The 16365-nt window shown below is 33.6% G+C and overlaps 1 protein-coding gene across 1 annotated transcript; it reads left to right on the top strand.

The window, feature by feature from the left end:
• Nucleotides 1-15565: 15565 nt before the first annotated feature.
• Nucleotides 15566-15940, top strand: LOC148200629 (uncharacterized). The gene has a single exon (XM_088114516.1). The coding sequence runs from the start codon at nucleotides 15637-15639 to the stop codon at nucleotides 15802-15804; it is 168 nt and encodes a 55-aa protein (XP_087970642.1). The 5' UTR covers nucleotides 15566-15636; the 3' UTR covers nucleotides 15805-15940.
• Nucleotides 15941-16365: the final 425 nt, after the last annotated feature.

Genomic DNA, 16365 nt, shown 5'->3' with positions numbered 1-16365 from the left:
AGGTAGGGGTACTTTTTATTTAATGTATTAAAACTTGAGAACTGTAATTTAGTGAGTGCGTAGTATTTAAATTTTTAGAGAAATAAAAGAAATAAGATTTTATTTCTAAAGAATTTGATATATATGAAAATATTAGAAAATTGAGTATTTTAACGAAATATAATTTTTCAAAAATTTAAATATATTATTTATACATAATATTTACATAAATAGATATAAATATTAGTTTATTTTGATAAAATAAAAATAATAATTTAAGTTGAGTAGATAATTGTAGTATAAACTTCATTAGATCTTCATACATTATTCATTGTAATTACATATAATATAAGTTCAACATAACATATGTTAATTCTCTAAGGTTAGATTTATATGCACAATGATTTCTTATGTGGTATGAAGTGATAATAACAACTTTCCTTAGTTGATCTTCTTATCATATATCTATCTCAATTATCATTCTTGATGATTTTTAGCTACCCTTGAAATTTTTGAATTAGGACAAAGTTGTGTGTAACACCCCGATTTAGGCGTTACAATTTATTTTCCACAAAATACATATGTAATTCGTCTTTAACAAATTTCAACACCCATAAAATATTAAGTTCTTTATTACAGCACAATTCTTCTGAAAATAAAATTCCACACAGTTCATAAACTTCTGAAATTTAAAATTTCTCACAGTTCGGAAATTCAAACACAGATTTATTTTAGAAATTCCCCATGTCTCCTTTTCCCCACAGATCTCTCATCTTCTAAGCGAGTCCAGAACCATCTGCTAATTCATCTGAAATAGTTTCTGCTCCCGTATAATATCACACATTATACGATCATTGCATTCACATACACAAACACAAACAATAGGGTGAGCTAACCAATTCAAGAAATATACATCATCCACAATCTTACTAACATCACAAGTGTAGCAATCAGTCAAATACATGCATCTCAAACATACTCAAAAACCAACTATTACACTGATACTTTATAATATTTCTCCAGTCAAAATCATCAGTCGATTCACTAGAGTCAATACAACATATTATTAATCTGCCTACTTACCAAAGCACAACAGTCAACAATCCTTCTGTCTACTTACCAAAGTAGTATAACCATGATATACTGATTACTTACCAAAGTAATCTAACAAGGTGATTTTTATTATCTACTTACCAAAGTAGCACAAACCAAGTTCTTCTGCCTACTTACCAAAGTAGCGCAGCAAGACAATACTGTCTACTTACCAAAGTAGCACAGTATAGTTAATCTGCCTACTTATCAAAGTAGCCCGATTTATATCATTCTTTTTATCTCTTCATTCATCATCTCATCCTGCCTACTTATCAAAGTAGCGCAAATCACCCTGCTTACTTACCAAAGTAACGCAGACCTAACATCTACTCGCCTACTTACCAAAGTAGCGCAAACCAACATCATTTACATTATTTCAACAAATTATTCATAATCAACCATAACCCATCCAAAACTAATCATACTCAACAAGCATAAGAGAACCGGTGAACTTTTCTCAATTCCCTTATGTATACTTACCAATGTAGTACAAATTAACCAAATTACATTTTCCTAACATATTATTCATAACCAATCACATGCCATCTCAACCACTAATCCCAAACCAATCATGCTCAACAAGCACATAATAACCAATCAACATATCTCAGTTTCAATTCTGCCTACTTACCAAAGTAGCACAAATTAACCAAATTACCTTTTTCAACATATTATTTATCGACGATCTGAACCAATCAAACTAATCAACAACATGTTTAGATCATATGGTAAACTTTTCAGTCCAATCCAATGGTTAATGAGGCGGAAATCATCAATTTTGTATAAATGATCCAAAACATAAATTAAACAGTATTGAGATCCCTGAGAAGGTACGAAATTAATATCTCTAAATCTGTAACTCCGATCTAAAATCCGAACGATCGAAGTATGCCACTATCTCTTAGGAACAACATACTAAAAGTTCAGATTAATCTAACGGTTATCTAAGTAGATATGGAGATTTTACCGAGGTAACTCAGAGACAGAAATTTAAGTGGTTCTCGGTTAAACTCAAAATGCGGAATGAATTCCTCTAAGCACAGACATCTAATTCCAAATCTGAACGGTCAAGATCACCTAATATGTCTTATGAACTACATACTAAATTTTGGGCTCAATCTAACGGTAAATGGAATATATATGAAATATTTACCATTATAACTTAAGAACAGAATTGCAGTGTTCATCAAATATTTCAAACTTTCGAAATTTCTTTCTCTAAACAGAGACCTTCAATTCCAAATCCGATCGGTCAAATTGTAATAATGTATTCTAAGAATCATATATCCAATTTTCAAGTTGATCTAACAGTCCCATAAGTCAGAATCTATACTTTACCAAGGGAACTCAGTAGTAGAACTGCAAGGGTAATTAATTCACTCAAACATGCAGGATATATATCTCCAAGTACAGACTACTAATTACAAATCCGAACGGTAAAAGTGTATTAATATGTCTTAGGGATCATATATCAAATTTTTAGGTTGATCTAACGGTCCAATAGGTCAGAATCTATATTATACCGAGACAACTCAGTAACAGAACTATAGGGGCAACTAATTTACTCAAACTTGCAGGATTTATTTCTCCAATTACAGACTTCTATTTTCAAATCCGAACGGTCAAAGTTTAGTAATAGGTCTTAGGATTCACATACTAAACTTTTAGCTAAATCCAACGGTGAAAACAATTAATAGAAATTTTTCACCACAGTAACTCGAAAATAAGAAATTATAATCATGAAACCCAAATTTTTCACAAGTCAATAGATAACTACCATTACCAAATTTTAACACATTCATACTCATATTCATGATCATAATCAAGAAAGGATTAGCTCCCCTACCTCTTCTCCTTGCAAGAAATTCTTCACTCTTGATACCTCTAGACCACCACCTTTGCTTGTTTTCACTTTCAATTTCAAGGAAAATTCTAACTTAAATCTCTCTTCTTCCAAGAGAGCAATTCTTCTCCTCCTTGCTAGACCAAGTCAGTCTCCACACTTAGAACACTTAGGATTTTCGTTCACCTCCCACCAAGGACCTCTCTACTCTCCCCCAAAACTCCAAATCTGATTTGGAATTAAAGAAGATGCCTTAGACAACAAAGGACCTATGCACTTGGTACTTAGCAATAATAAACAACCAATGAACCATCCTAAACCATTTTTTTTTCAGCCCTAAAACATGGTAGGAAAGTCTCCAAAGGTTCCAAAATGTTCTCCTAGTTCAGAACACAACCTACCCACTCCAAAAAAATCGCAACTTGTAAAAATGTACCTAAAATTAAGGTTGGACGCTAGCCCCTGGACAGCAACACTGTCACGTTTTCCCCAGCTCAGTTAGACACCTTCCCGAAGTCCAAAATATGCGTATGAGTAGTCAAATTGAAGCTCTTTGAGTCTAGTTTCCAATGAAACAAGAATCAACTCAATTGGAGTTCGGTAGAGAAAGTAATAAGCAAAACAGTCATCATAGGTCAAAACTGAACATACCTGAGCGTGATTAACGTTTCCGAGTTTTAATAATTTTACTGCAGCTAGCCCGGTAGTCCAAAAATTTATATTTATATGTCCAATTAAAGATATTTGAGTCTAGTTTCCAATAAAACAAGAATCAACTCAATTGATATTTTCTACAAAAAGTTATAATTAAAATAGTAAACCATGTCAAACCTGACAGCATTCCATTTTACATTATAACTTGAACTTTTTACAACTTGGTAAATTCTTGAGGTTCTAGGGTCTTACATTCTACCCCCCTTAAAAAAAATTTTCGTCCTCGAAAATTAAGATGTTACTCAAACAAATGAGGGTATTCTTTTATCATATAATCCTCTAGCTCCCATGTCATCTCTTGGGTTTCCTCGTTCCAAAGCACCTTCACTGTATGAATTTCCTTTCCCCGTAACTTCTTTGTTTGAACTTCTAACACCCTTACTGGCATCACTTCGATAGTAAGATCTTCACGCACTTGAATGTCATCTGTTTCCAAAACATGAGTCAGATCAGAGACATACTTCCTCAGTTGCGACACGTGGAACACATTATGCAAGTTCGCCAACTGTGGTGGTAACGCTACCTCATATGCTACTGGTCCAATCCTCCTAAGAATATCGTAAGGACCAAGAAACTTTGGTGACAACTTCCTTGATTTAATAGCCCTACCTATGCCGGTAATTGGTGTCACACGTAGAAACACATGATCTCCTTCGTTGAACTCAAGAGGTCTTCTTCTCTTGTCTGCATAAGATTTTTGTCGACTTTGTGTTGCACGCATCCGGTCTTGTATCAACTTGACTTTTTCTGTTGTTTGCTGCAATAACTCGGGACCTACTGAAATTGTTTCTCCATCCTGAAACCAGCACAAAGGTGTCCTGCACCTTCTCCCATACAATGCTTCATACGGTGCCATTCCAATGCTCGCATGAAAGCTGTTGTTGTATGTGAATTCCACCAAAGGCAAAACCTCACTCCAACCTCCCAAATGATCCAATACACACGTTCTCAGCAGATCTTCCAATGACTGAATAGTCCTTTCAGTTTGTCCATCTGTTTGAGGATGATATGCTGAACTCATTCTTAACTTTGAACCCAAAGCCTCTTGCAATTGCTGCCAGAACCTTGACGTAAACCTTGGATCCCGATCTGAAACAATGCTATTTGGTACACCATGCAATCTCACTATTTCCTGAATATACAACTCTGCCAACTTCTGCATTGACATTCTCAGGTTGATTGGCAAAAAGTGAGCACTTTTCGTCAATCGATCAACTATCACCCAAATGGAATCATGACCCTTCAATGATCTTGGTAAGTGAGTTACAAAGTCCATCGAGATGCTGTCCCATTTCCATTGGGGAATATCCAACTGTTGTAACATTCCACCTGGCCTTTGATGTTCTATCTTAGCCTTCTGACATACCAAACAAGAAGATACAAACTTTGCCACATCCTTTTTCATCCCACTCCACCAGAAAGATTCTTTCAAGTCTTTGTACATCTTAGTCATACCAGGATGTATGCTAAGACGACTCTTGTGTCCTTCTTCTAGAATCATCTTCTTCAACTCATCCTTTGCTGGAATGCAGACTCTATTCTTAAAACGAATAATACCATCTAATCCCAAACTGAAGTCTTTAGCTTGATCCGTTCCCAACAACTCCACTGTATCTTGTAGACTTGTGTCTTCCTTTTGTCCCAATTTGATCTCTTCCAAGAAATCATTTGTGATCTTTAAATGACAACACCAAAGGTGATCTTGGCTCAGCTGTAATCCCAAGTTCATATCTCTGAACTTTTCTATTAATTCAAACTCCTTCACCATCAAAGCTGACACATGCATTCGCTTCCTACTCAAAGCATCGGCTACAACATTTGCTTTCCCTGGATGGTACTGTAACTCAAAATCAAAATCCTTCAAGTACTCCATCCACCTTCTCTGCCTCATGTTCAACTCCTTCTGATCGAAGAGATACTTTAAACTCTTGTGATCACTAAAGATTTGAAAACGTGATCCGTAAAGATAGTGCCTCCAAGTCCTCAAAGCAAAAACCACAGCCGCTAATTCGATGTCGTGCGTTGGATAGTTCCTTTCATGCACCTTCAACTGTCTCAATGCATAAGCTACTGGTCGCTTCTCCTGCATCAATACACACCCGAGCCCATGGTATGAAGCATCACAAAACACTTCAAAAGCTTTAGAAGTATCAGGGACTGCTAATACTGGAGCACTTGTCAACCGTTTCTTCATCTCTTCAAAACTTGTTTCACACTTGTCGGTCCATAAGAAAGGTTGTTCTTTACGAGTCAACTGCGTCAAAGGACCCACTATCTTGGAGAAACCTTCGACGAACTTCCTGTAGTAACCAGCTAGGCCCACAAAACTTCTTACTTCTGACACCGTCTTTGGACGTTCCCACTTTAGCACTGCCTCCACCTTCGTTGGATCTACAGAAATTCCTTTGGCAGAAATCACGTGGCCAAGGAATTGTATTTCCTCCAACCAAAATTCACATTTAGATAATTTCCCAAACAATTGATGCTCCCTAAGAGTCTCCAACACAATCCTCAAATGTTCAGCATGTTCTTCACGATCCCTTGAATATATAAGAATGTCGTCTATGAACACAACAACAAATTTATCTAGCCACGGTCGAAATATTCGATTCATGTAATCCATGAATATAGCAGGAGCATTGGTCACTCCAAACGGCATCACCACATACTCGTAGTGACCGTAACGTGACCTGAAAGCCGTCTTCTGACTATCCTCTGATTTGACCAAGATCTGATGGTAACCAGACCTCAGGTCAATTTTTGAAAACACACCAGCTCCTCGCAACTGATCCAACAAGTCATCAATTCTTGGTAGTGGGTACTTATTCTTAATCGTCAACTTATTCAGCTGCCGGTAGTCGATGCACAACCTTGAACTACCATCTTTCTTCTTTACTAACAAGACTGGAGCTCCCCATGGTGACACACTCGGCCTGATAAACCTCTTCTTCAGTAGTTCCTCAATTTGTGTCTTCAGCTCTGCTAGCTCTGTCGGAGCCATCCTATACGGAGCCATAGACACTGGTCCAGCTCCTGGTACCAAGTCTATAGAGAACTCCACTTCCCTGCTTGGTGGCAACCCTGGTACTTCATCTGGAAAGACATCCTCGAACTCTTCCACTACTGGGATACCCATCGTCTGAACCTCAAAACTCTTCTTCTCTTGAGCTACCAGTACAAAACACATGGCCCCATCACTAACATCCTTTAGAACTTCTTTGGTTGAGATCAGTTCTAAACCATCCGAGTCTGGAAAAACCAATCGTTGTTGTCCACAGTCAAGAAGAACGTGATTGGCGGTCAACCAATCCATTCCCAGAATTACATCTAAGCCTTCGAGAGGTAAGGAAATCAAGTTCACTTTGAACTTGCGTCCGAAGACTACAATCGGGCATCCAACACAGATTGAACTGGTTGAGATCTGACCCGATGTTGGTGTCGAAACCACCAATTCATACCTTAGATTACTCACCGGTATACTGAAGTCTTTCAAACAAGTAGAAGAAACAAAGGAGTGCGTAGCTCCGGAATCAAACAATACATGCACACATTTACCAAACAAAAGGCATGTGTCAAGGATGAGATTACCTGGCTTTGCAGCCTCTTCACCGGTCAAAGCGAAAACTCTTCCAGCTATCTTGGGCTTCACGCCTGAAGAACTTGGTTGTTGTGGTGCATATGCTATCTTCTTCTCAGGACAAACATGAGCGAAATGTCCTGGCTTGTTACACACAAAGCACCTCTTCTCTTCAACCTTCACTCCAGAGAGCTTAGGACAATCCTTCTTGTAGTGCGCACCACCGCATTCAAAACATTTCACGGCTGTTCGCATAAGCGGTTGGGGTCGCTGATATGGCTTCTTCCATGGCTTTCCTCTAATAAACTTGTCCTTCTGAGTCTTGTCAACTCGGTTTCGGTTCATTTCCAGTAACTCCACCTTTTTTGTCTTCTCAACTAAGGCTGGAAACTTCTTGATTTCAAGAGGTACAATCATTCTCCTCAGGTCATACCTCAGACCCTGCTCAAATCTTTGACACTTCCACCCTTCCGTCATGTGCTGACTATAAAAACGGATAAGATACTCAAACCTGTCGATGTACTCTTGCACTGACATCCCACTTTGACGCAAGGCCAAGAACTCTTGCTCCCTTTCGATCTTGGCACTAGTCGGGAAGTACTTTTCCAAAAACTTGTCCTTGAAACTGTTCCAAGTAATAGCCTCTTCATCAGATTCCATCAGTCGCTTCATACCATCCCACCAGTACTCTGCTTCCTCTTTCAGTATGAAGGTTGCGTAATCTAGTTTTTCCTCATCTGTGCACTTGATCACATGAAAGATCTTCTCAATGTCCTTGATCCAAGCATCTGCTTTATCTGGCGTAGCTCTTCCATTGAACCTTGTTGGGTCGTGCCTCAAAAAGTCATTCAGCCTCGAATAAGTCCTCGGTTCCTGAGTGGTATGCTGCCTCTCCATTGCGTTGATCATCCGATCAACAGTCCGATTAAAATCATCAATTGGAGGTGTTTGACCAACATTGTTAGATCGACGTGCCATGTTCTACCATATACGTCAAAAGAAATTAATTTAAACACAAGTCAAAACAATGCATATCTCTACCTTTCAAACCAACCCTCTCCAAAAGAGCTACAAAATAATCACAACAAATCACAGAGTCACACAACAGAAGTTAACGAGCTCACTTCCCAAAAGCCCCAAAAGATTTTTGAAAACCATGGCTCTGATACCAAACAGTGTAACACCCCGATTTAGGCGTTACAATTTATTTTCCACAAAATACATATGTAATTCGTCTTTAACAAATTTCAACACCCATAAAATATTAAGTTCTTTATTACAGCACAATTCTTCTGAAAATAAAATTCCACACAGTTCATAAACTTCTGAAATTTAAAATTTCTCACAGTTCGGAAATTCAAACACAGATTTATTTTAGAAATTCCCCATGTCTCCTTTTCCCCACAGATCTCTCATCTTCTAAGCGAGTCCAGAACCATCTGCTAATTCATCTGAAATAGTTTCTGCTCCCGTATAATATCACACATTATACGATCATTGCATTCACATACACAAACACAAACAATAGGGTGAGCTAACCAATTCAAGAAATATACATCATCCACAATCTTACTAACATCACAAGTGTAGCAATCAGTCAAATACATGCATCTCAAACATACTCAAAAACCAACTATTACACTGATACTTTATAATATTTCTCCAGTCAAAATCATCAGTCGATTCACTAGAGTCAATACAACATATTATTAATCTGCCTACTTACCAAAGCACAACAGTCAACAATCCTTCTGTCTACTTACCAAAGTAGTATAACCATGATATACTGATTACTTACCAAAGTAATCTAACAAGGTGATTTTTATTATCTACTTACCAAAGTAGCACAAACCAAGTTCTTCTGCCTACTTACCAAAGTAGCGCAGCAAGACAATACTGTCTACTTACCAAAGTAGCACAGTATAGTTAATCTGCCTACTTATCAAAGTAGCCCGATTTATATCATTCTTTTTATCTCTTCATTCATCATCTCATCCTGCCTACTTATCAAAGTAGCGCAAATCACCCTGCTTACTTACCAAAGTAACGCAGACCTAACATCTACTCGCCTACTTACCAAAGTAGCGCAAACCAACATCATTTACATTATTTCAACAAATTATTCATAATCAACCATAACCCATCCAAAACTAATCATACTCAACAAGCATAAGAGAACCGGTGAACTTTTCTCAATTCCCTTATGTATACTTACCAATGTAGTACAAATTAACCAAATTACATTTTCCTAACATATTATTCATAACCAATCACATGCCATCTCAACCACTAATCCCAAACCAATCATGCTCAACAAGCACATAATAACCAATCAACATATCTCAGTTTCAATTCTGCCTACTTACCAAAGTAGCACAAATTAACCAAATTACCTTTTTCAACATATTATTTATCGACGATCTGAACCAATCAAACTAATCAACAACATGTTTAGATCATATGGTAAACTTTTTAGTCCAATCCAATGGTTAATGAGGCGGAAATCATCAATTTTGTATAAATGATCCAAAACATAAATTAAACAGTATTGAGATCCCTGAGAAGGTACGAAATTAATATCTCTAAATCTGTAACTCCGATCTAAAATCCGAACGATCGAAGTATGCCACTATCTCTTAGGAACAACATACTAAAAGTTCAGATTAATCTAACGGTTATCTAAGTAGATATGGAGATTTTACCGAGGTAACTCAGAGACAGAAATTTAAGTGGTTCTCGGTTAAACTCAAAATGCGGAATGAATTCCTCTAAGCACAGACATCTAATTCCAAATCTGAACGGTCAAGATCACCTAATATGTCTTATGAACTACATACTAAATTTTGGGCTCAATCTAACGGTAAATGGAATATATATGAAATATTTACCATTATAACTTAAGAACAGAATTGCAGTGTTCATCAAATATTTCAAACTTTCGAAATTTCTTTCTCTAAACAGAGACCTTCAATTCCAAATCCGATCGGTCAAATTGTAATAATGTATTCTAAGAATCATATATCCAATTTTCAAGTTGATCTAACAGTCCCATAAGTCAGAATCTATACTTTACCAAGGGAACTCAGTAGTAGAACTGCAAGGGTAATTAATTCACTCAAACATGCAGGATATATATCTCCAAGTACAGACTACTAATTACAAATCCGAACGGTAAAAGTGTATTAATATGTCTTAGGGATCATATATCAAATTTTTAGGTTGATCTAACGGTCCAATAGGTCAGAATCTATATTATACCGAGACAACTCAGTAACAGAACTATAGGGGCAACTAATTTACTCAAACTTGCAGGATTTATTTCTCCAATTACAGACTTCTATTTTCAAATCCGAACGGTCAAAGTTTAGTAATAGGTCTTAGGATTCACATACTAAACTTTTAGCTAAATCCAACGGTGAAAACAATTAATAGAAATTTTTCACCACAGTAACTCGAAAATAAGAAATTATAATCATGAAACCCAAATTTTTCACAAGTCAATAGATAACTACCATTACCAAATTTTAACACATTCATACTCATATTCATGATCATAATCAAGAAAGGATTAGCTCCCCTACCTCTTCTCCTTGCAAGAAATTCTTCACTCTTGATACCTCTAGACCACCACCTTTGCTTGTTTTCACTTTCAATTTCAAGGAAAATTCTAACTTAAATCTCTCTTCTTCCAAGAGAGCAATTCTTCTCCTCCTTGCTAGACCAAGTCAGTCTCCACACTTAGAACACTTAGGATTTTCGTTCACCTCCCACCAAGGACCTCTCTACTCTCCCCCAAAACTCCAAATCTGATTTGGAATTAAAGAAGATGCCTTAGACAACAAAGGACCTATGCACTTGGTACTTAGCAATAATAAACAACCAATGAACCATCCTAAACCATTTTTTTTTCAGCCCTAAAACATGGTAGGAAAGTCTCCAAAGGTTCCAAAATGTTCTCCTAGTTCAGAACACAACCTACCCACTCCAAAAAAATCGCAACTTGTAAAAATGTACCTAAAATTAAGGTTGGACGCTAGCCCCTGGACAGCAACACTGTCACGTTTTCCCCAGCTCAGTTAGACACCTTCCCGAAGTCCAAAATATGCGTATGAGTAGTCAAATTGAAGCTCTTTGAGTCTAGTTTCCAATGAAACAAGAATCAACTCAATTGGAGTTCGGTAGAGAAAGTAATAAGCAAAACAGTCATCATAGGTCAAAACTGAACATACCTGAGCGTGATTAACGTTTCCGAGTTTTAATAATTTTACTGCAGCTAGCCCGGTAGTCCAAAAATTTATATTTATATGTCCAATTAAAGATATTTGAGTCTAGTTTCCAATAAAACAAGAATCAACTCAATTGATATTTTCTACAAAAAGTTATAATTAAAATAGTAAACCATGTCAAACCTGACAGCATTCCATTTTACATTATAACTTGAACTTTTTACAACTTGGTAAATTCTTGAGGTTCTAGGGTCTTACATTGTGGACCTTGGTGTGTTAGTGAATAATTTTTGTATTAAAACTTCACAAACAAATTGTCGTAGAATTTGATCACTACATTCAATCTACACACATAATTGATGTATATGTCGAAATCATAGAAGACATACAAAAATGTTGCAATCACATGAGAATATAGGAGATGAAAGTTCTAGAACTCTTCATAATCACATTAGCCTTCATCTGTCTAATGACAAATTTTTTAACAGATCAAGTTTTTTGGATTTACCATTTTTTCTACCAAAAATCTTATGTTGCTTCTATGAAATTTAAGCACTTTGTGAGTGTTTGATTTTACAAAAACAACATCTAGGATCATTGCTACATCTAAACAACATGGTCAATATTGGTCGTTGAAGTGATTTGTTTCATCTCTTATTAAAGAATTTATTACATCTTGTATATGTGACCATGACCATGGAAGAGATTGACAAATTCTTTGTTTTCTTAATGATTGGATTGATTGATTATGCTAAGTTTATAGTTTTCGTCTACCTTATAATCATACATAATTGCTCATTTGTATTTTGGAATTTCATTAATCCTGTTTGCTGCTTCTAGTTTGGCTTAGTTGTAGTGGTAGTTATATGCATAGAGAAAATGTTGTTTTCAAAACAAAAATACCCATATATATTGAAAGGTTATTTTTTAAAATTGTATTTTTAAATCTTTTAATAAAATTTTGTACAGTGTCGAATGTAATATATATGGATACAGTTACTCCAACTTCATCCACTTTTTATAAACGAAAACGATTCAGCCTCGTTAGGACACATAAACTCAAACTCATGATATATGCATTAAACATTTAATTAAGCTGTATATTAGATTACGTTTTTTATGTACCTAACTTCTTTTTTTGCATAAATGGTATCATTGTGCATAGAGAAAAAAATATATATTAAGAATTCATGTTTCCAATATTTTTAAATAATTCCTTTCAGCCTTGTGGAGATCAGGTTCAACTTCTCAAGACACTCTTTTTAAATCGAAAGAGCAATGTTCCGTTCTGTTAAAAACCACTCCTAATTTTTGTTGAGATTTTCTAATGAAAACAATTAAAAAGAAATGATTTCAAACAACTTGAACCTTATCACATTTACCCATTATTATTATAGTTACGTTCTAATATTAAAAAAAAATTATGTTAAAAATTTAGAGTTGAGCTAAATATTCCTTATATTTGATCCATGACCATTTCACAACTTTTTTTTAAAATGTAATAAAAAAAATCTACAAAGAGCGTATTTGAAAAGAAAAAGAGAACTTATACAAGTAAACATTTTCAAACACCTTTATTGTTTTTTTTTATATATTTAAGAAAATGGTTCATTCTATAATTAGAATATGGGGTCCTAAATAGCTTAATGAAGTCTCCATCAACCTTGAAAGAGTTCTACATCACAAAGGAAAACGAAGTTTTGCCAAACTTTTACTTTGTCACACCCAATTAATCAACCCTGAATTTTAGGCAATCATATAACACCCAATCATTGCTGAAAAATGCATCATTCTTTAATTAAAGCTATGTTTTCAATTCTTTTCCAATGGAATTTTTTGTGACAACATTAAAAATTGCATTTTTCAAATGCTCAATCATCACAACCCACATGGCCAACAAGGGAGAATAAAGTAATGAGATTAGTTAGTCCACATCAAAATTATCAATGTTCATAGTATTATATATAATTGGAAGGACCACTTAATCAAGAAAACTAAGTCACTAAACCAGCTCAACATGCATCACACTCACCATTTTGCTAAATTATCCAACTCTTTTTAAATACCTAAACTCCAAATAAACTATAAAAGATTAATCAATGGAAATCCTTGCAGAAATAATTATATAGAAACCTTTCTATAGTATAGTATAGGTCTTTCTTTTGATGTTAAAACATATAAAATCTAACATGTAATAATAATTAAGGTTACCCCACAAAGTAAATACAACATCATTTTTTAATCGAGATAACAAGTTGTTTTTATGATGAAGACATCAATATTTATTTGAAGAATGATATCAGATATTCTAGTAAATGTTGTTAGGTTTGTAAGTTAACCTTTATCAAATTATTCATAAAGACATAGTTTCATAATTAAAATGTATAACTTTGACTTAAAAATTATATTGAAGAATTTATATTTAATAAAAATATATTCAATTTTTATTATATAAATAAAAAATAATCTTTATTTTGCTAATATTGTACAGGATTGGGTTAAACATAAAGTTATATCACAAGATAATTACTTTAAAAAGGTTTATATAAATTTCAAATTATTACCAACTTATTATTTTATTAATTTTAAATTAAATTTTGATTTGAATATTTTGTAATTAAAAAAGGCAAGATACATGTCTCACCTGTTATCAATTTTGCTAGTTTATATAAGAAGCATTCATCTTCAATATATTTAAAGTTATATGAGTGTAGGACCAAATATATTCATTGTTCAAACCCAATTATTTTACTTTAAAGAAAGACAATATAAAAAAAAACTATTTTGACAAGAAAAGAAGTAACTTTAAAAAATTTGAAAGAAGAATTGTGGGCCTACAAACAGTTGGTGACAGCTGTATAGCACCAAGAAGCCCAATACAAACACTCTGTCCAACAACCCATACGGGCAACTTTGGCTGACCGAAAATCCAAAAATGAATTATCCAATAATTTTTACTTAACTTTTAACACATACCAATTTTCACAACTATATATATATATATATATATATATATATATATATATATATATATATATATATATATATAGTTTTTCTTTTATCATTGTGGAAACTATTTTTTAATACCGAATAAAAATGTGTGCATGGTGTAAATTAAATATTTTTTCTCTTAATCACCAACGATAAGTTATATAAATATTATATTTTTAATTTAAAATTTGAATAATCATGAATTAAATTAATGTTAAATTGAATACTTATTATTAGGTAAATAGTTATAAATTATACTCATGGAATTCGTGATTCACGTATAAATTAATGTTAAATTGAATACTTATTATTAGGTAAATAGTTATAAATTATACTCATGGAATTCGTGATTCACGTATATATATATATATATATATATATATATATATATATATATATATATATATATATATATATATATATATATATATATATATATATATATATATATATATATATATATAAGTGAAAATGTGATTTTTTTATAACAAAGTATCTTATGCATTAATATTAAAAAAATCATACAAATTCATTTATATTCCTTGTGAAATAGTGATGTTGTTGATGATACATCAATAGATAATAATATTTTATGTATAAGATAACTCTTTTACTTTAAAATATAAATTTTTGGATCAAATTATAATTTGTTTCATCTAATTTTTGCATTCCAATTGAACAAACTTATCTAATAAATTAAATACTTTAATTTTGAATATGTAGAAATAGTATTGCTAAAATCAATAACATCATCCACTTTAAAATTTAAAATTTTATCTTTTAAAAATAAAAAAATTACTTTTATCCCAGTTTCTAAATTCACCATACCATAAACCTAACCAAACATCAAATATTCTTGAAAAAAAAGTAACCTTATAATTGAATGAAATAATTTTACCAAACCTTCAAAAAGTAAAACATTTTTTTTCTCCATAACGCTTTCCTGTTGTCCTAATAGTAAACCTCCATCATGCATTCCAACATTTTCATTTCATAACATAAGTGGAAAGCCGCATCCTTGAAATCCCCGAAAATAAAATATATATAAAAAAAATTGTTCGGGCAGGCTGCCCGTTAAAAAACCAACGATTCACATTTGTTGTGTTGTTCATGAATCCACTATATAAAACAGCATACAGCAGCAGTGCTACCACCTCTCAGTCTTTCTCCCTTCTTCTCTTCTCTCAAACAAGAAAGTTGAACTTTCAGAAACAATGGAGGCATTGAAGATGAAGCTTTTCTTTATTGCCATGGCCATGTTGATCATGGCAGCCTCAGCTGCAGATTCACCCGCTCCAAGTCCCACATCGGATGCCACCACCATGTTCGCCCCAACGGCAGTTGCTTCTCTTCTTCTTCTTGTTTTTGGGTTTCTGTTTTGAGTTGCTCCTTTATCATCATCATTCATATTCTTATGGCACCACGTTTTTCTGCCATTGTACTGTTCTTATGTTTGGTTTTCTGCCCTTTAATTTGGATTTCATGATGTAATATATATTATTGTTATTTTTTTCTTCATCATCCTCCTTCCTTTGCTTACTTACCTTCACGCACTCAATTTTCCTTTTAATGGAATTAATTCCAACACTTGACTAAATTTTTTTTAATTTAATCTATAATAATGAATTGATTTTTTTTCTTATTTTAAAAACTTGTGAAAGTGTTTGAGAACTAAATGAAACAAATCAATTTAATTATTTTAATTAAACATAACTTCTTTTAAATTTAGATTTAAGAACTAACGAAATATATTACTTTATTATTTGATACCTAACAAGTAATAGTCTAATTCAATCTTATAATATTAAATGTCCAATTGATATTGTACATTCATGCGCGTAAGAATTAAAATGATATAAAAGTCTAAAATTTCGATTATTATAAACTTTTATGTCACAATAACATATTAAGGTAATAGGTTTAATTGGTTTAATAAAATGAAA

Source organism: Vigna umbellata, chromosome 4 (genome assembly GCF_029865625.1).
Source record: "Vigna umbellata cultivar VRB3 chromosome 4, Vumbellata_1.0, whole genome shotgun sequence".
NCBI classification, from domain to species: Eukaryota; Viridiplantae; Streptophyta; class Magnoliopsida; order Fabales; family Fabaceae; genus Vigna; species Vigna umbellata.
Note: the sequence above shows the minus strand (reverse complement) of the source record. Positions and strands in the feature narration are given on the sequence as shown.

Coding starts and splice junctions, on each gene's coding strand:
- LOC148200629 (XM_088114516.1), top strand. CDS start 15,637: ATGGAGGCATTGAAGATGAAGCTTTTCTTTATTGCCATGGCCATGTTG.